At 36.1% G+C, this 21121-nt stretch overlaps 1 protein-coding gene across 5 annotated transcripts in view; it reads left to right on the top strand.

The window, feature by feature from the left end:
• Nucleotides 1-21121, top strand: part of ATRNL1 (attractin like 1) — a 448295-nt gene that overhangs the window by 169655 nt on the left and 257519 nt on the right. For all 5 annotated transcript variants that reach the window (XR_007205109.1, XM_048310902.1, XM_048310901.1 and 2 more), the window contains exon 22: nucleotides 20765-20859. Coding sequence is in view for 4 of the 5 variants with exons in the window: in XM_048310902.1 (XP_048166859.1) it covers nucleotides 20765-20859 (95 nt within the window). In the remaining variant the exon portion in view is untranslated. The remainder of the gene's footprint in view (nucleotides 1-20764; nucleotides 20860-21121) is intronic.

Here is a 21121-nt window from a genome sequence, read left to right as displayed (position 1 = left end):
TGTGCCAATATCAAGTTCAATAGTAATTTTAATCATCATAAAAACAGATGGGATGTTGGAGAACACTGTTTTAACTTCTGTGACTTTTGCAAGTACCTGCTCTTTGTCAGACAATTGGATCCATTTGTCTGTTGTTTCTAACATCATCCCTACATCAGACTTGCATTTATACATAAGGACATATGTCTGAACATAACTTATAATATCCCTTCTGATTTTTGGCCTTGTTTCTTAGCATTTCATTTTACAACATACACAAAAGCTTTATTTTAGAGTCTCTTTAAGGCATCATTTACCTAATAAAGGAATGTTTATTTTCTTTGCTAATCTGTCTTTCTTACCTTAAATGGCTTGCATCTGCAAGGTATGTTTTACAGAACAAAATAGTAAATTACTTACTATATTACAGATAGTGACATATCTCTAGGCCTAAAACATTTATTCCCTTGCCAGCTATTAAAAAACATTGATGTGGGGTTTTTAAATTCTTTTCTTTCAGACAATATAAGTTCAAATGTAATACTTGAAGCTGGAACATAAATTTTAAATGTTGTAGACCAAGTTGAAAATACTCCTAAAACTGTCTTAAAGTTGCTCTTGATCAATGAATTCAGTTCCATTTGTTGGTTTTTTTGCATAAGAAAAGTGTCTTACTTTAAAACAGACATATCAGTATTTAGAAGAATAAATTTTTGTAAGTCTGTAATAATTAAGTAAATACTTTTTTTAGGTTTACAGTGAGTACATGAGAAGTTCCTACTTTGAAGACAGTGCTATATAGGCTGTTTTGGATATGTGTGTCAATGTTTGTTTTGTCCTTTAAAAATAAATGTTATTAAATTTAAGAGATTGAAAAGAAATGACAGTAATGAGATTTGTAGACCTCAGGCACCTCCATGAAAAACCTTATTTTTTTGCTATCATGTTTCAGGCTGAGTCTATAAATCATGTTGGAGACAAATTGTGCTATATTCAAGATGCCCTTTCACCTTTAACTCGCTACTGTTATTTGTCTTCTGTCAGATTTCAAAATACTTTAAAGATCTTGTTGTTTTGAAATGATAAATTTTCTTTTAATACTTACAGTCATTTAAAGTATCACATATAAACAATTCTCAGAGTTATTGTAGTAATAGGGAGCTTGCACTAATAAAAAATAACGGAAATCTTTATTTCCACATCATAATGGGAAATAATCTGTTAAACTGTGGATAACTGACTGACCTAAGATTTCAATGACAATTTCTTACCAGCACAGTCCATTTCCTGCTAAATCATGTATTAAAAATATATATACATCATGAAGAGACGCTCCAATTTCTTATCTATATAAGGATTCTAAAATATGGCTGTACCATGTTTCAGTTTTGTACAAGACAGGCATTTGGATGGTATGTTTTCTGTGCTTATTTCACTCCTCATTAAGAAACTTTCTCTTTAGACACTTACATTGTCACTTTACTTTTCCTTGGAGTGAAGACTCTTATTTTTTACAACACATGAATATTCTTGCCCTGGAGAGGGGAAAAATAAATTATATGTACTTATGAGCAGCGTAAGATTGTGAGAAATAAAAATTCTAGGGACATCGGTTTCTATAACTTAGAATCAAAATCAGCGAATACAGATAATAATTTGCTGTGTGGTTAGGGTCTTCTTCAGGAAAACTTTTAGTCACATGCTTGAGTTTAGCCATGTTCAAAATGACCAGTTTTAAGCACTTAAATTCTGCCTTTTTTTTCCACTTGTGTAAACAATGCCCTAAATTGGAATGTCTGGACAAATTTTGTGTGATACTGGATGACCTCAATTTCTCTTTAGCAGCAGGATGTGGATTGAGGAATGCTTGTTGCCTTAGAGGAACTTCCTCCAACTTGTGATAATGTGAATATTCACTGCTCTATAAAAGTTCAGCTGGTTTCATCTCCTTCAGCTCTCCACTCACCTTACCTAGTTCTTGCCTAGTCCTCTGCTCCCTCTTGCCTGTCCTCAAGCCTAGGAAGGGGGAACAGTGTTGGTCTAGGTACTGGTATTGACATCAGTAGACTGTTTAAGAGAGTAAATGAAAACAGAGTTTGCCACTGGGAGAGCATGGGTTGTTTTAGTCTCCTCCTTACTTGTTTCCTTTCGTAGTGATGTAGGAGAGTAAACAATATTAATGCTGCACATGGATGGTGTTGTGACTGAAGCAATCTTTGCACAGATAAAAACACAGGAAGATTACAGATGGGTCTGGCATGATCGAAAAGAATGAGATTTATATAGGAGGTAACACACTGAAACATTGCAAGGATTTAATCTAAGTACAGATACTATGCCAAAAGGATAAACAGAGCAGTAAAGCCATCAAATCCTAGAGATCAGACGAAGAGTGTGTTAAACATCAGATTTCATTCTCATATGGCATTTCCAAACATGGCACAGGAGTAGTTTTTCTGCTTTAAATTATGAAAACTTAATAGAAATAGAGTAAGAAATGTGTAATGTGGCATGCTGTAGTGTATTATCCAGATTGTGTGAAAAGCATAGTACATGGATTTTTAGAAATTATTTTAATATCATTGTGTGACTGAATTGTGTTATTGAAAACACACAACTTCTTTGAGAGTAGGAAAATAAGAACAGGCCTCATAGATATAGAAATTAGAAAAGTACTAAATGTATAAGAATGTTTGAGCAGCTGCATGATGATCTACCTGTTCTAGCACCCTGTTGTCAGTAGTGGCTGAATGCCAGGGGAAGAGAATAACAAATGGACAAACATACAGTGGTGATTCTCTCTTTACATCCAACAATTTGCAGCTTAGAACTTCATGAGAGGAAGGATTTCTTGAGCTAGAAGTGTTTAATGTGCTGTTGCTTAGGAATATCAGAAGCAATCTTATGAAAGATTTCTTATACATAATAAAAACAACATTAATGAAAAAGAAAGCTTTGTGATTTTAGAAGCTACAGTTTTGTTTGTCCATGTAAATACCTTTGTTAGCTGAGGGTAAGTCTGCTTCTCTATATTTCTAGTAGGAAGACTCTATCCCTAGGCCTTTCTGTTGGGGGCCAATCTTGCTGTGAATGATTGGAAGCCGATTCAATCCATATAAATGAATCCTGAGTGGAGGCCAGAGATGGTTGTGCAGCTGACTTATGCATGTACACAAACCATAAATATAATATTTTGTCGTGATGCATTTGTATTGGCTGTTGTTTTTGCTCCTTGGTGTCTGGGCCAGCGTGATGTATGGCAGTGACACCTCGATAGCAAAGTGTGCATCCAAATGGCTGGATTAGCTCTTCACACATCAGCATTAGGGATACATTGCTGTCAGAATCAGAGCTCCTGGGTGCAAGGGAACACGCAGGAAAACCAGATGGTTTTAGACAGATTGGGAGGAATCACTGGGACAATTGCCACTTCTGTGATCTTCAGTTGGGTTGTATGCAGATACAAAGCTTTAAATCATAAATGGAGAAGTGGTTAATCCAGGGTTCCAGAGAAAATGAAAGTCTAAATTTACAATTCATGATGTGTTACAATACAAGGTTTGAATTACAGGCTTGCTAAACATCACTTGTTTTGAGAGGATGTGATACTTTCCATAATAAACCTCTCTTAGATAGCCATATTTCTAAGGTCAAAAACTTCCCAAAATGTCTGGCTTATGTACATTATTTTGAGTTCCAGTGCAACATATCAAACAAGAAGTACATCTGATTCTAATACTGCTACATGCAGAAGCATGAAAGCTTACAACAAATCAGTCCAGTGAGTGTAAATCACATTGTTTGCCTGCATATAGTTAGAATTTCCATGAGCTGAGCACTCAAGATTTGCCCATTTGACCACTAAGAAAATTTCTAGGTAAGACAATGAACTTGAGAAAATGCACATGGATTTACAAACCTTAGTTTTTTATTCCCTTTTATCATTAAAAAAAAATTGTTTAGAAGCATTTTTGATTATTTCTGGGTACCACCATTAAGAATGAAGAGAGGGAACAAATATCTTCTCCATTTTTTCCTGTAGACTGGTTGCTCTTTTAAAAAAGGCAGCAATAGTGAGTTACAGGGCATCACACTCTAGAGTGGGAAACTTTCAGGCATTCCAGAAGATTTCCTCAGCAATGCACAGCCAGAAAGTAGTTACAATGCAATAAAATTGCAATAAATGAACAATTTTAATTAATCTAGTGCTCCATCTTTGGGCTGGACAGACAGTTTTGTGGGCCTGTGACCATCTGTGAACTCAAAGAAAAATCAGGTGAAGCTTGCCTTTTGCATTATATATATATATATATATATATATATATATATATGTATGTATATGTATATACATATATATGCATTTTAGATCCAGTGTAACACTCTGGAGTTTCCCTTGCTGCAGAGCAGGTCTGCTTTTAGAGATTAGAACCTGACCTTTGAGAAGGATTAGAGAAGGGTCACGAGGGATGGGTCATTTGCGAAGGGAATTAAACTGGGGAGGGACTGAATGACTTGCGGCTTTCTGTGGAATTAAAACCTATTTATTGATCATATGCCTCTGATCCAGATATTTGTTGGATTTACAGCCTTTAAAAAAGGCCTGAATATCTGTGTATAAAAAGGTTGAAAGAATGGACAAATTTTATTTTAACTGTTTTCTAGGTGTTTCCTTCCAGAGCTCGTCCTAATTTTTCTCTTACCTCAGTGTTTTATGAAATGTCATTTGTGGATGGCTTCACGTAGTGACTGACCAGCCACTCTCAAATGTTCCTCTGGGATGAAGCATGCAAGGAAGGAAGGTGGTGGGCCCATCTGCAGAAGCCTTAGGGGTCAGGAGTACACATTACACTGGCACCTCTGAGTTTTCTAGTCAACCTCCTGGATATATAGGGAGGAAATACAAAGCCAGAGAACAATTTGCAAAGTTTAGTTGCTATGTATGAAAAACCCCAACATTACTACTTGCAGGAAAACAATAGTCATAGTTTTTTTGTTGGTCTGTTTCCTTATTTTTTTTAAATTCTTAATGGCTAAATTTTATTAGTTGCTCTTTCTCAAAGTAAACCACAGGAAAAAAATATGTGATCTACTAAACATTTTGCAAAGGCTTTTTTGGGATTGACCTGAATAATTGGTTTATGGCTTTGCTATGCCATTCTAAACTCTGAGCCATAAAATCATTATAGCTTATAAGATTGTTGCTTCTTTCCTTGGTATAAATACAGACAGGATAGCAATAAGCAATTCCCTCAGTATGTCAGCAGCTCACAAAGATGAAGAATGATACTTTCATGTGCAAAATTGGTGAGAAACTATGAAATGTACATTCAGTAAAAACTCTCAAGATAATATCTGGTGTCTGTGCAGGGAGCTGGGGACAAAGAAGCAAATTTTGCTTCTGGCTGAAGAGCCTCGTAAGGATTCTGGTCTGGTCCTGAAGCTGAATTAGCCCCACTGCTGCTGACACACCAGGATTTCAAAAAGGGAAAAATAAAGAAAAGTGCTAGTCCTTACCTATTCTCCATACAATTTGTTGTAGTAAATTCGTATTTTAGTTTAAAACTTTTAACCCATATTGTTATGCATTGTATGTGGTGCCTGGAAAAAACCCCTCAAGCACTTATTTCTTTTATCTGCTTTATTTAAAATTTGTCTTACTTGCTAAAAATTAAGAAGTTAAGAATTTTAATTACTTTTTCATATCTGGTCTTTGGACTAAAGACTTTGTTAGTCCTGACTCCTTTTTTTTTTTTTTTAGAAATATGAGCCCAGTATTGTCTCAGAGCAAAAGGATCAGATAATACATCCTTATTTATGTTGTCAGAATGCAGTCTAGGCTTATTAGACCTATTGACATGGTCTGATAGTTCATGCCACCTGTTTTCCTTATTATTGGAATGTATTTTTTTTTCTTTTTTTTTCTGGACTTATTCATATGAAAGTTCTAATATAAGCCAATTTTTAGTAAAGTTATTATGTTACAAATGTTATCACTTAATAAAAAGGATAATTAAAATTGTTAAAAGAAATCTCATTAAATACTATGCCAAATTTGATTTTGTGGTCAAGCTGCCTTGTGATAACATGGCAAAATGAAGGGGTGCAGAAACCTTGATCATCCTCTTCACAGAAGAGTGGACATAAGCAGACAAAAGCAACCTCTGTGGAAGGAATTGTTCTTGGGGCACATGGAGGATGTCAGTGATTGAATCACGAACCCAGACTGGCAGGGAATCTGAATCACTTACTCAAAGGAATGAGCTGGTTTTATACACTTTTCCAAGGCACAGTATTTCCTCATGTGATAATCTTCACTATCCTGTGTTGCCACATGAGCAGCACCCTTTCTCGATGTCCTTCTATGGGGTGGTCACTCGCTGTTCACTGTCCCTCAGGCAGCTCCTGGCAGGCTCCTCTCTGTAGGGCTCTGCCCTGTGACGCCTCCTTCCCCCAGGGTCCGGTGGAGACAAGCCTCTGTGTGCTGCCATGTGCCTCTGCAGGCAGGTTTTACAGCTCACAACCCGATTCTCTCTTATAATTCCCCATAGCGGGATGGGTCTGGAATGAGCCTTGGCTCTGATTGCACTCAGTTTGTGAGTGGAACACTGGGATAGACCACAAATCACTTCTTGGGCTACTTGGAAATTTATTTTGTGAATGCAATCTTTCTGCTGCTTTTCCCCATCATTCTCCAGCTGTTGTGTCCCATGTAGGGTGCCACCAGTGAAGAGCTGTTGCCTTGGGTCCCAGGCAGGCGATCTCAGCAGGATGTAGCTCCGAGCCTGTTCCAAGGTGGGCCTGTCTTCAGTGCTCAGGTGGCAGGACTCCCCACCAAAGACACTGCACAGAGCTGCACTGGACCACAGCCACGATGGCTTCTTTGTTTCTCATACTAAACCAACGTGATACTGCTTTTTCTTTTTTTTTTTCCCTTTTATTTTTCCCCCTTAAAATAATTTTCAGGTTTTTCCTTTTACAATTTCTGTGAGATTTTCAGATCTCACAGCAGGAGAACACAACTACAAGATGGTTGTGTGCTAGTCAAAAAATACAAATATGGCTTAATAGCTGTTAAAACATGTAATGCAACCTGTCAGCAAGATGATGTGGTGTGATTTTGAAGCACTTGGAATGTGTGTAGGCAAACATGCATGTTTATGGACTTAGAACATGACCTCTTTTATCAGTAAAATTGTAAAGAAAGAATTGTCAAGTAAATGTGTACTAGAGGTACCATAAAGCACTAGGTGGCAGACTTGTTATACTTAGAGAAAAACTCAAGAACATTCCAAGGAGAGTGTTTCAGAAGATAAATAGCAAGTAGCACTATAAGTAAAACTGTTAGCAGGGATTTTCCAGATATTTAAAAATTATGTTGAAACTTAAAGGGCATAAACAATAAATTTTAGCTCTTGAAAACATGTTTGCTTCAGCCGAGTTGGGAGATGTGTACCAGCAGCTGCCAGCTTCGCTACTGATTTGAACAATTCCTGTTTCCTTTTGGGACAACATTAATTTAAACTAAATACATATTGTAATTGTACAACTGTCATGCTTGACTTAAAATAATGAGTTCCACCAATTATATCTAACACTGATTGACTTTAATACCGACTGAAAAAGCTCTATATTACTTATAAATACAGTAACAGTAATGACTGACATTGTCTTTTGAATATATGGACTTAGACAAAAAATTTCTATTTAAAGTGAAATCTTCTTAATGTTTAAAGAGTCTAGTGGAACAGATTATAGTTTAAATCAGACAATTCTAGGGTGGTTTGAGAGAATATTAGCCCCAGCAAACCTGCCAACTCAGAACTTATAAAGAGCAGCAGACAAACAGTGTCTTTGCCCTGAGCTAAAATAACTGCACAAACCAATTGTCGCCTCCCAGAGAATTAAAACAATAACCACACCAAGAATCTGAAGCTCCTAATAAAGTACTATGGTCTCACCCCAGGCTCTGCATACTCATTTGCCAGATGCTGGGTTGGCTTGCAGCTTTGTTGAGCAGGCTAAAAAAATAGATTTGCTGCCTATCACTTTCAGCTTCTACTTTGAGTTGGAGAATTTTTCCATGTATGTATTTATTTCTCATTTTTTTATTTTTTTTTTTTAATATTGTGGATTTTCTTTGCTTAAAAAGCCCTAATTTAATTTTGAAATGAAGATTATTTGCTTTCTCTGGTAGCTTCTGTTAATATATCTTTATTTACTGACTGGCATTCTCCTATAGATACTATTTAACACCTTTTGCCAAAGTAGACAGGGTCAATTTAGTGATTATTCATGTAGATGTGCTCCCCTATCTCAAAGAAATAGAACCGATTAACCCTGGAGAAACTAACTTTCTAACTGCTACGAAGAAGAAAAAACATACCTTATATTGCATGCAGATAAAAGTCTGAATTAGGGGACTGTTCCACAGGTGCCATAATTATTTTTTGTATTATGTTTGTAACATTTTTCTTGCAATGTAATACATAGTATAACAGAAAAATAGCTATTAGTATGAAGTATGAGTAGTTACAGAACTTGATGAGGCGAGGGTGGGTGAGACCTCATTCAGAAGACATCCTTTGCTTTGCAGAGGACTTTAGCCCATGTGTGAAGCAGTGTTTTAAACAAGAAGAAAACCAGTGCAAGTATCTACAAATACACATCATTTCATTTTGTCCGTGTATTGAGCTTGGGTTCACAGGGATGGATACTTTCTGAATCCTTGTTCTGTGTATTCAGTGTGCTCTGTGTGAGTGGTTTCTGCACATGTCCCAGGAGACAGGAGCTGTCACTCCTCAGACACCTTGGAGGCCTTGGAGCTCCTCAAGACTGGAGCTGTAAGAAACAAACGCCAGAGGAAAGGATCCCTCAGAGTCCCTTTGCTTTACCTGCCTACAGTGAAGGGAAAACACTTGTGGTGCTTTTGCAGTTGCATTGCTTCCCAAGCTGACTTCCCAGGGAAAAGAGAATTCTTGATCTGTGGGATTTCAAGGGAAGATCTATAGTGAAAACTTGAACCAGTTTAAATAGAAAAAAACACACCCTGACTTCAGTTAGCGTCTTGTGGTGTGTTAGAGAATTTGTGTTGGTTCCTTTGACTGGGAGTTCTTGGTCAAACCAGTGCATTATTCCATGTCAGCTGGGGTGCTTTTCTCCACTGGCAAACATGAAGCACTGGAGGATAGTTGAGCCTCTTCTATTAATGCAGATGTCCTGTATTATGAGTTCCACTGTTCAGCTGTGGGTCCTGTACCACCTAATCCTGGCACATGTGTTTGTACAGTTGAGAGAGTAGTTGAGGTGTTTTCAGCTTTAGAATTAGTGTTGTGAAGCCCTTAGAGAGTATTTGAGGGACTCTTGTAGGATCATTTAGGTAAACTGAGGGTCATTTCTATCTCAAGAGGATGATAAAACGTTGGATTATATAAACTTGAGGAGAACTTAAACTGGGTTAAATGTGGACATTGTCAAATTCAACTTTCTGACTCGATAACTCGGCTCCATTTCAGCGTATTTCAAAGTAGCCTATGAGCCCTTGATATTAATTTATTGTCACTTTTTCTTAGCTTGAATTGTGAATATTATTTTAAAATATGTTCCAGAAATATAACCCATTGACAGCAAAGTGTAATTCGGTAGTCACTTGATATAAAGGGTAATGCTGACATGAAATGGAAGAGCAAACTCTGTGAGGTCAAAAAGCGGCAGTGTACACTACAAAATAGATACAATAGCAAACTAGACATTAAGGCAAAGTTGAAAAATGTATCTGTCAAAGAGTATGAAGATACACTGGTAAAGAAGTAATATATATGTATTTGATTTGTCTTTTTATGTTATGGGCAAATAAATGTACTTTACTGTGTTAGCCCCTTAAGGAAATGCCACGGCCATCAGAATAATTTTGTAAAAATGACAAGCTGTGCAAAATGTGGGAAGAAAAGTCTTAAAAGGGCAACAATATCACTCTTTTTTTTCATCAATGATATGAGAATTTTAGATTTCGACTTCTGTTGAGTAGAAATACATACTGCTCCTGTAAATGTTTTTGAAAATGTGGCCAGACAGATTTTAAAGTGTTAGAGCCTTTCCTGGTGCTCGGAACAGCTGATGAAAGAGAACACGAAGAGGTCATTGCTAGAATGAGCAGCAGAATAAATGGTGGAGAGAGAAAAATGAAAACATTCTAAGGCAGGCAGTGTATGAGTACATCATGCAAATGTGTCACTTCATGTCTGTTGGCAAGGATTGCCTACCACAGTCTCTGGTCTGTGAAGGTCAGTTGTAGATGATACGAACAATCACTGCTTTTCAAATACCAAGAACAAACAGACTGTCAGTATTTGCTACAGTTTGCTGTTCCTTTTTACATGCTAATTCAGATCTCAGAGAAGCTGTGTCAAAAAGTTTGTACTTGATATCTAGCAAAAAGTAATGGTATGTCTCAATTGGTCTGTATTAAGCTAATCATCTGAAAAAAGCTCCCCCAAACCAGAACAGTAAAAGAAGAGATTTATTCTATTTGCACATTTTGGTTTGCAGTACTTTCTTTTCATGGCCAAAAAAAAAAAAAAAAAAAAAGTCATGAATTAATGAAAGCACAGCTGTATTTATTTCCTGGTCTTTAGAAAAAAGTAACACTAGGAAAGTATAATATTTCTTTTAATGTCTGGCAACTGTTTCAGGTGCAAATTGAGTTTCCAAGTCACCTTCAGGAAGTAGTCAGTGAGCCCTGCCGTGGTGGTTAATGTTCCCTCTCTGAGGCAACGAATAAATCTGCTCTGAAGGATGGGTGACTGCACTGGGGTTGAGGAAAACAGCCTTTGGGGCTCCATTTTTCCTTCCTCTGTTATTTCAATTTGCTTATTTTAACCAAAGTGTTTATTATTTTATGTACCTGACTGCTGGTCCTATAAATCAAATTTGTAGCAAGTGGGGGAATGTTTATTTTTTCTGGAGTTTTTTACTCTATATTTTTTTCTGTATTAGGGTTGAGATATTTCCTCCTATCTGTTTTATAGGCTGTGTAAAATGGATTAGGCAATATTACAGATATTTCATTTGGGAATGTTTGGAATTTTAATATTCCATCAATATTTTTTGCTGAATTAGCACTCAGTTCTTAGCATGAACAATGTTATTGTTGAGCAAGAATGTTATTATTGAAATGAACTTTTTTTTTAAATTTTACTCTAAAAATACCTGATGATGTTTTGAAGAAAAAAGTGCTTGTGTTACATCTTTTTTTAAAAGTTGTAGTGCAAAAATTTTTTGCATGGAGATGTAGCATATTATATTTATTACAGTACAGGTACCTGTTGCAACTTGTGACTTTAAAAGAGAGGACACTGCTCAGTGAGGTATATGACATAATTTCTGTCCAGTATGAAGTGCAATTTTCCTGAAAGTGGTCTGGATTTATTTCCTATGAGTGATTTTACTTCTCAGAACTAACAGTTTAACATGGTTTGAGAAACAGGATAGAATACAGCAAAGTGGAAACATCTCAACTTCAAGTTACATTGTGCAGCTTGTACAAGTCATGGGGAGTCAGGCAACATGGGGTATGTTCTGACATTTGGGCTGTAGATTTAGGGTTTCTTAAGCAAAGTTCAACTAAATAATGAGAAAAGGGAAGGAAGAGAATTTTGAAAATGTTGAGATATTGCAGGAGCACCTATTTATGTGTGTATATTTATAGACAATTTATGAAGTGCCAGTTCTGTCTCCTTGGAAGGCCTGAGTAACAAAAGGTTGCTTCTTGAATTGTTAACATCTGTGTTTGGTAATTTGAGAAGCAGGATAAAAGGTCTGCTAATAAAGATGCAGAAGTTATTGTCTGATTAACTTCTGGCTCTTCCCAATTTATTGCAAAGCTTGAGCATATACATGTGTAAAAGCATAAACAATTTAAAAACTGCAATTATACTTTCGCCATGCCCATATTTTCAGCATTGATCCATGTATAAGTGGAAGCTTTTCAAAAATTATTTCTATAAGGCAATGAAGTAGTTTTTTAGGGATTATACAATAAACTGAAAGTTATAAGAGCAAGATTTAAAATAGCATGAAAATCTGATTGCTTTCATTTACTACTTTCATAGACAAGAAACATCCCTCTTTGGCAATAATACATGAGCTCAAACAATAATTTAACATTGTTTTCTCTTAGATGTGCCACTTCTGTTGTCAGAACAAGCAGATCAGAGATCTCTTCAGTGTGTAGAGACTATATAATGAAAGCAATAAATTAGAATCAGTTTAGTGAGTATTGATGCTGGTATATTGAAAAATGTTGCTGCATATTAGAGTTGTAATATTAATACGAGTATTACAAAGGTGGTGATGCATTTAGAGCACTATGAAAAAAAATCATGGAGAGAGAAATTTGAATTTCTTCCATAATAATTTTAATGAGTTTTTTTTTTTCTTGGTTTTTTGTTTGTATTTTTTCCTCCCTTCTTCTAACACTTCAAGAATACTACAAGAGTTAAGGGATTACAAAGACTGTCCAATGTGACAAAACATAAGTACATTTATTGAATACTCCTTACTATCAAGTAATAACACACTGTTGACAATACTGTGCTGTGAGTTCTGAAATGTTCCATCACTGGAAACATCTGCACCTCTTCCTACAACTGATGTTTAAATACCTGCTAATTGGTGCACTCATTCTTCTTTGTTGCTGCTTCTTTTGCTAATACTTTGCTCATAATTTTCTAGCCATGATTGCTTTCCACACTTTGTTTATAGACCATGTTCTTGAGCAGAGCTGGAAAAGGGTCTGCAGCTGTTCACAGTAAACCCATCAGTTGGTTCGGCATTTTCAGTTAAGGGTTTGATGAAATATCTAGGAAAAATAATGATATTTGGCTGTGGTCTGTGGTTTAAAAACTTTAGGAGCATCATCTTGAGATTGCATGCTTGAAAGGCTCCAGGTAACTCTATCTGTACCTCAGTCTTTATATCTCAGCAACAAGTCCAGCTTTGTTTACTGTAACATTTTCATACCGACACTTTTACTTCTGTGACAGTTGTGGTGAGATGTGTCTCACCTAAGTAGCCTTGTAAAACTTATGTGTCCACACTTAATGAACCTTCTTGGTCTTTGTATTTTCAGTAAAGAGAATCAAGGGTTACCCTTCTGAACATGGTGCATTTCTGTCATCCACTGAAAGTTTTAGTCAATACAGAGTGGGCTGAGACAATTGGTGAAATTTAGCTGAATAAAATTCTAATACAGATCAGATTTTTCTGGCCCTCCTTTAGGATCAAGGCTGACAACTTATTAGACCTTTCCAAATAGCAGCTAAGAATTTAATAAGATAAAAGATTTCTGTTTAAAATAAAACTTAGTTACCTGATTCGCTGATTATGACACTAATCCCTCTGGTTTTTTGTGGGCTTTTTATCCCAGTACATTTTTCTAAAGTGCAGTAAAAGAGGCAATGAATTGCCATTGCTGTATGTTTGTAAAGACTTTGAACTTACGTGAAATTCATTCTCGTATGCTCTTTCTTGAAATGGAAAAAGGCATATAAATAGCAAGCGCTGGGGTATTTTGAAGCTCATTGCACTCTGATTATGTATAACAAAATGCAAGTTTTTAGTAAAGACTTTACAGTAAATGCCTTTTTGTTTTATCACAATGGACAAGTAATCTGAGACACCAACGTATTCAATATAACCATGACAGTGAGGCAGTGGATGACTCCTATATACAGATGACAGAGGAATGAATCAGGCAGCTGCTCTGAAAGTTCAAAATAATTATCCTGACTGAAAATAGGTCTGGTGGTAGCCCCCAACTTTGATGTAAAACAAGGAGGATTTCATTTGGTCATAAATGAATATGATTTATAGCATTTGATAATGGTACTTGGTTTCAAAAGCAGCATTTGTACTGATAGAGAGGAATATGAATAGTTCTGTTCTCAACAAACTCTTGCTGGAAATAGAGACCAATCACTAGAAAGAGTAGGAGAGAGACAAACTGCCTGTGCAATGAAGAGGTGAGACTATGAATTTTAGAATCAGCATGAATAGACAGATCCTTAAATAGAAAGTGTGGGAAGGCTGTGATGAGTCTGAAGTTGCAATCATAATGGAGGTTCTTACAACTTGAAGTGATTTCAAGAAGTAAAAATAGAACAGCACTAGATTTTTGAGGGGTTTATTCACAAAATAGAAGTTATTAGTTATCAGAAAAAAAAATGTGAAAAAACACCACTTTAGTCATTGATTGAGTAAAGATCATGTGATCCTCACCTAATGTTTTTATAAAATTGGATAATTATGTTTTAGCTGAAAATGAGACTGTGGGTGGGTGAGTCTAGTTCCATGCTCTCTTTGTGCATCTGGCTGACATACATTGCAGCACTCTTGGCTTAGAACTTTTGCTAAACTTAAACTTTTGGAGCTAAATTGAATAGACATTTCTCAGAAATTCTGCATATGTATGAAACTGTTTTGCCATTTTGTTCAGTTTTAAAAATGTGTGTTAAGAAACTATGTGAGAGGAACCATTGGAGAATGGCCAGTGACCAAAATTAGAAAAGCCATGAACATGTCAAGTTAAAAATGTTCTTGCTCCCTTTTTGGGAACCCAAGTTCATTCTTCCCTCTTGCTGAGAGATGCAGTGAATTGGGATGCTCTCCTGGAATGATTTGTTCAAAGGTAAAAGATAGCTCAGAAGTAAAGTGGTTCTCTAGAATTTACTCCAGCCTGATTCTTAAATTACTTAATAAACCCTCTTTATTGAAATATGCTGTATAGGCAGGGGGTGCAGGAAAGTGGAAGAATGAAGGTTGCTGTCACAATCATTTTTTATTTGCTTCTTTATTAGAGCACAATTGCACAGTTTTTAATAATATTTCTATATAGCAGTTCCCAAGAAACTTCCACTGCACAATGCACTGAATGAATTTGTAGGGAACGAATCAGTGATAATGTAATGGAAAGTTGAATATATGTTCCTTTCCTGTTTTGTTGTAAAAATGGAAAGAATGGCAATGAACGATGGAAGGAGCTGCGAAATAGTGATGTTCATATGTAGTGTTATATAATTCAAAATGTTATGAAAGATCAAACTCCAGGTATTTCAAATTGGCTGCTCGTTTTTAATAGATGGTTTTGTCCTTGGTCTCTTTGTTTCATTTCCTGTCCTATAAAATGGCACTCATAATGCCTTCTCATCTTCAGTAATGTTGTAACAAATTCATTAACTTTTGTGAAGAACTTAGAAAATTATAGTGATGAATACTATAGATTGCCATATTAGAAATCAATTTCATCTTTAGAAAAGGGCTTGTGTAGCATGTAGTAAATGAGGCATGGGCCCAACACTGAGTACTGAACATGGAACAAAGTGTTGAATAGCTGCCCATTAGGGGAGCACTCACCCAAAAATAATTTACAGGCACCCTTGATTGTAGTGGTTCATTTTGCAGTCTTAGTACTTCTCTGTAACATACCTTTTCATATATAAATTTATCACTAATTTATACTAAACATAGTCAATTTAATTACCTTTTTTTAAAAGTAATTGCCAATGTAATTACACATTCTCTCAGAGTTGTAGTGGCACTCAAGAAATACTGAAGAACTTCTGTCTGGCCTTTGTTCTTTTGGGAATATTCTGTCATTTTAAAAATCTGAATTTTCTTCCAATGAAAAAGTTTCAGCATGGGAATTGGTCTGTTCCTTTTTGGATATGAGTACAGAACTTTCATAGTAAACCATATTATCCATATCAGAAGTCATTGACATTCATTAATGAAACAGAGTGGCTTCTTGAAAATTAACAGCACTACTAGGGTTAAAGGATTGCTTTGAAATTTATTTTCCTCATTTAATTAAACATCTTTCTTCACCTAATTATTGTCGTGTTCTCACATGTGCTCATTACTGGCATATTGAATTGATTTTAATGACTCCTTTTGACTGTGAAAGCAGTCAAGGGTTTTGAAACAAATCAAAATAGAGATGTGAAAAAACTCAATAACCATAAGTCTTTGCAATATTTGACCACTGACAATGTCAGGATGGTATTGTGGTCCTATCTCCCAACATTCTTTTTCTACTTTAATCAATGATTTCTAAGACAAAATTAAACAAAATGCCTGGAAACAGATATTAGACTGTTCTGGGGTGGCTCCTGGCTCAAAAATACCCAGCTTGTGGATTTCAAATAGCGTGTATTGGGGAATTAAGATCGGAGCTGTGGGCTCTGAGTTTGTGGAGAGGTTTCCATGTCCTCACAAACTTTTCCCATGGAACTTTAGACATGAAAGTCCCGGGGGTTTATAGATTATAGGCTAGAATGTGGCTCTTTGAATTCTGTCTGACTGCTGCTTGAGTCGCCTGTATCTTAGATTTGTTGTGTCTGTGTCTTGGTAAACGGAAACATGAAAAGTCTCATTTATTTTTGTAAAGGGTAAAAGTACTTATGGTGGCTTCATAAAGGTTTAAAGTAGAAACAAACTCGCATGGAGTAGAATCTTAGGCTTCTCGAAATTCCTGATTGTAAATATACACAACAGTATATATCAACAGGATATACTGAATGTACTTTAAATAGCTGTTTCTACATTTAGCTATTATATATTTGTCTACTTATACCTTTAGCTATTCAGAACAGGTCATAGTCTTAGAACTGACTTTTAGTTGAAATTTTGTACTTATTTTGAGGCTAAGCTTTCCAGTTTGAATGGCATTATGAATTGGGAAATATGGTGAGAGGCACTAGGTAACTGCTTAGTTTATGTGCACTTACGATGCGTTGGCATATATTATGTTTTAGGGTTATGTTCAGGAAGAGGTTTGGCAGTAGGAAGGAAAGATGTTCTGCCTGCTTCAGTCTGCAGAAGGTGGAGCCTTCTGGAGTAGAGGGAGGTGATGTTTTCTTGAGAGCTGCTGAATGCATGTGGGGGAAGAGTCTCCTAAGTTACAGAATGAAACAGATGGAGAGAGTGAGGAGGGATAGTGAGACAGCAGCAGGATGCAATGGGTAGAGTCTTCTTTACGATTCCTTTTAATTTCTACTCTTACTTTGAATTTCCTCTAAAATTAGTTCTACTAAATTATATTCTAATAAAATCTAACTTTAGAGATTTCCAGAGACTTGGAATCTTCACCTTAAGAATAGCTCCAGACAAATCTTCCTTGAAGTTTTGCAAACCTTTCTCCAGCCTATGAAATTCCTTCAGCAAACTTCTGCAGTCCTCAGAAAGAAGGAATGTTTGCTCAGTGTCAGTTCTTTCATTTGCACCTGACTTCATTTGTTCTGTTGAATCACATAACTGCACTTAGGCACTGCTGTCTGCTACATTCAATTCATGCACACCTTAGGTACCTTCCCTGAATTAGAACTCTCTGAAGAGGTAAGTGTTTCTGCTTTACAGCACCCAGGCCACGGCCAAGGTAGAGATTTAATGATTTATCCTGTGGCAGGTCTCTGTGGAATTAAAGACCATAATTTTAGTTTGTTAGTGCTAAGAAATGTGCTGCTTCTGAGCAATTTAGAGAAGATCCTCACTTCTTAGTTTGTAGGGCTGGCTCAGTGTAATTTAGAGGTCTTTTGGCAACTCTGAAGAATCCCAAGATGAGTTCATGTGTTGGCTCTCAGAGTTGCTCGTGAATAACACAAGCTGTGCTGTTCAAGGCTTTTGAGTGCTACGGAGGAAATAATGTGTGGGATTTCATACTGAAGTTTGCTGCTGTTAATGAAGTATCAAATTGATTAACCATTAAATAATAGAGTAATTAATAACACAACAAAATACTTTGGGATATCTTGCAGACAAAAGGCTCTACACATAACTAACTTATCGTTTTTCACAATTTACTGTCACAACTGTATTGTATATAAAAATGCAATAAGAAAAAGTGGAATTAGTTTTCTGGTTTGTTACAGATGGTAAATTTATGAGGAACTGTGTAGTTTAACTTTTTTTATAAGGGTAAGGACTTTTCCTGCATTCTTTGAAAAATCAGTTCATACTTTGTTGGCTTTTATCAAGTAAAACATGAATTTCAAAAATCAAGAGCAAGCAAATAAACAACAAGAGCAACAACAACAAACCCCAGGAAAAAAAAAAAAGAAGTAATATTGTTTTAAAAGTAAATGACTTTGAATTGTTTTAAACTTGTATGCAGAAGAGCTGTTCATTCATTACTGGGAGACATGAGTCGCATGTGTATTCCCAATGTTATTTTGTGATGGGATATTAACTATATATTACTGCTCTGAGAGCAGTAATCTCAGAGAGGACACAATCTGGGCTTAGAGGAAGACTGTGATGTGTTTAAGTGGTGATTTTCCATAACTTATGAGCAAATCAATGGAATCTTGTCCAACTGCTTCTTGCATCTTGTAGCCCTTGCTGTAGCCAGAATTTCTGAAGGAGTGCTTTCCTGGTGCTGGTCCACCACACCTTTACAATAAATCTGTTTACGAAGATTCATGCCGAAGCAGTCCTCTATTTTGAGGGACTCCAAGTTGACCAGATCAGGAGATTGAGCATATCTATACATTATTCCTAACCTTTTTGCCTTTCTACTCATGGTTATTAAAGAGTTATTAATCTATTTCATAGGGGTCAATCTTTACTTGCCATCTTTTCTTGTCCTGCCACCTTTAAATATGTTCTGGTGCAATGGTAATCGTATTGTTAAACATGGAGATAGGGCACAATAGAGTCAATGAGACTTATTAATTAGATTTGCATAACTATAGAAGTGTAGAGTAGTATTAATAAAAAAATGGGGCATTTAAATTTCATATTTATTCATCTTTTGCCTTCATAAACATGCAGAAACCTGGTCAAAACTTGTTAGCTAAGACATCTAGATCAGCTTCTTCTTATTTGAACAATGAAACTGTGGTGGCTAATTTTAGAGAAAGTGAACTTTTCACCTTCGAAGGTCAGCGTAGTTCCATTCACGTATATCTTTTCCTTCCACACTAAAAAAAAAAAAAAAAAAAAAAAAAAAAAAAAAAAAAAAAAAAAAAAATCGAAAAAAAAACCCCAACCAAACCAAACCAATTTTCTTTAACTATTAAGACAATATAGTGGGCTTTTTTCTCTTTCTATGTCAGCCTTCCCATGGGATACAACAGAGTGTATTTTTTCAGATGATGTGTTGCAGAAAAGGTGATTGTCAGCAGTAAGCAAACTATTGAATCCAACAAAAGGCTGACAAAGCTTTTTCTCTGCCTTGACTTAATCTTTCACTCTCTGTATTTACTGATTTTGTTTTTATGTTCACATATTTTTTATTTGTAACACACTTTGTGTGGTGTTGGTGACTAGCAGAATGTCAGCAGCACAGGGATCAGAATAATGCTTTACAATGGTTCACTAGGTTGTAGCATCAAAGATGACTTGCCATATTTTAACATGCATAAAAAAATAATCAGAATCGTGTACTCTTATAAGTCACCTCCTTATTTCCTGTGACAGAGGGGAAAAAGTAGAAGCTTTTCATCCCTGCAGAACTGTAATGGTAAAAGATTCAGAAGATCTATTCTGTTGGATCTGAAGATATCTGCCCATGTGACAGAGCATTCAAAATGCACCCACCACACCCACCTCTGGTTCACAACTGTCGGTTGCACAGGGATTATTTATCTGCTATCGCAATTTGCATCTCTGGGGGCTCTGCTGATTCTTAACTCTCTGACTGCACTGAACATTTCCTGCTGGCATTCTACATGGCTCTCTCTATGAATTGCAGCAGCAGTAGTTTCTGTGACTGTTTTTCTTTTCTTACATTTTGGAGGTCCTGGAAACCTGCTTCATCCTGACAAGTCTGTTTCTACCCCTTCCCCTGCAGAAAAGTTCCTTTGCAGTCATTCCTCTATGACCCAAGTAAGGGTTAATCTCATTCCTCTGGCTTTGGGAACACAACAGGATAGCTCAAGAGATGTCTTCTGACTTGTCCAAATCAATTTCTGCTCCTTCCAGGAAGGGCTGAGCATGGTTTGGATCATCTGAAGGTGGCTGTTTCTCCCTTCTGCACCTCTGCCAGCCCAGCAGATTGTTAGTGAGCAGTGACAGGAACATGTGTGGGAGCTGCCTGGAAGGCTCTCTTCCATTCACAAGGTGGAAGAAAAATGTGCAGAACAAAAGCCAATAGGGAGTCAAATATCATTTTTTTTGAGCAATACTAAACAACTCCTTGTTTCTCTTGTATGAAAAATTTCTATCACTTGCCACTTAACAAAATCTCTTAAAATTCTGTCAGTTTACAAAGGAAACACTTCATGGTCACATGATTTCTTTTCAAAGTTCAGTTGTGCCATTTAGTTATTAGCAATCTTATTTACTACAATATCATGCCTTCATAGTATGTAATTTTAGTGTAGATGCAACTTTTTCCAGATCTTTTAAACCTAGTAATTGAATAATTATTTCAGAGTGAAATTCGGAAACTGATAATGCTTTGACAACACTGAATACTGTATTTTGGAGTAATTACTGCACAAAGAATGGCTATTTCAAGTTATGTCTAACCACTGACTCCATGATAGAATCTATTTCTCAGTTATTTTTTCCTAATTTTATCTTTTTGGTTCATTTAATTTTATTTTTTAATTGTTTCAAGACATTATCATGCAAATAGTTCAACAGTGAAATGCATGTGAGTAATTCTGACTTGTAGATTTCTCCATGACTTTTAAAATAAATGAGAGTGGTAAATTTTTAGTTACTTGCATAACAGAATTAATATGTATGCACTTTATTTTATTATTTTTATTTCTGGTTTTGCCCACAGACAGCCTTTTGATTGATTACCAGTTTACCTTCAGCTTATTACAAGAGGATGATCGCCATCACACTGCCATAAACTTTATAGCAAATCCAGAACAGGTAAATAGTTAAATTTTAGAGAGTCAGAATTAAGATTTCCATTGTATTTGACATTGCTTAAAGGTTTTCAAAGTGTCCACAAGGTTTTAAAGATAGTTCACATTTTTTGAGAGCTGTAAAATTAGTCCAGTGCCTTCATTGAGAACACTGTCTAAATCGTAGATGTACTTCAGCTTAATCAATACTCTGAAAAATTATCAGTTGGTTTATTTTATTGTTGCTCCCACAAGTTTTAGCATCTTCCCGAGATGAACTGAAGGGG

Source organism: Corvus hawaiiensis, chromosome 8 (genome assembly GCF_020740725.1).
Source record: "Corvus hawaiiensis isolate bCorHaw1 chromosome 8, bCorHaw1.pri.cur, whole genome shotgun sequence".
Classification (NCBI taxonomy): domain Eukaryota; kingdom Metazoa; phylum Chordata; class Aves; order Passeriformes; family Corvidae; genus Corvus; species Corvus hawaiiensis.
This window is presented reverse-complemented; position numbering and strand designations above follow the sequence as displayed.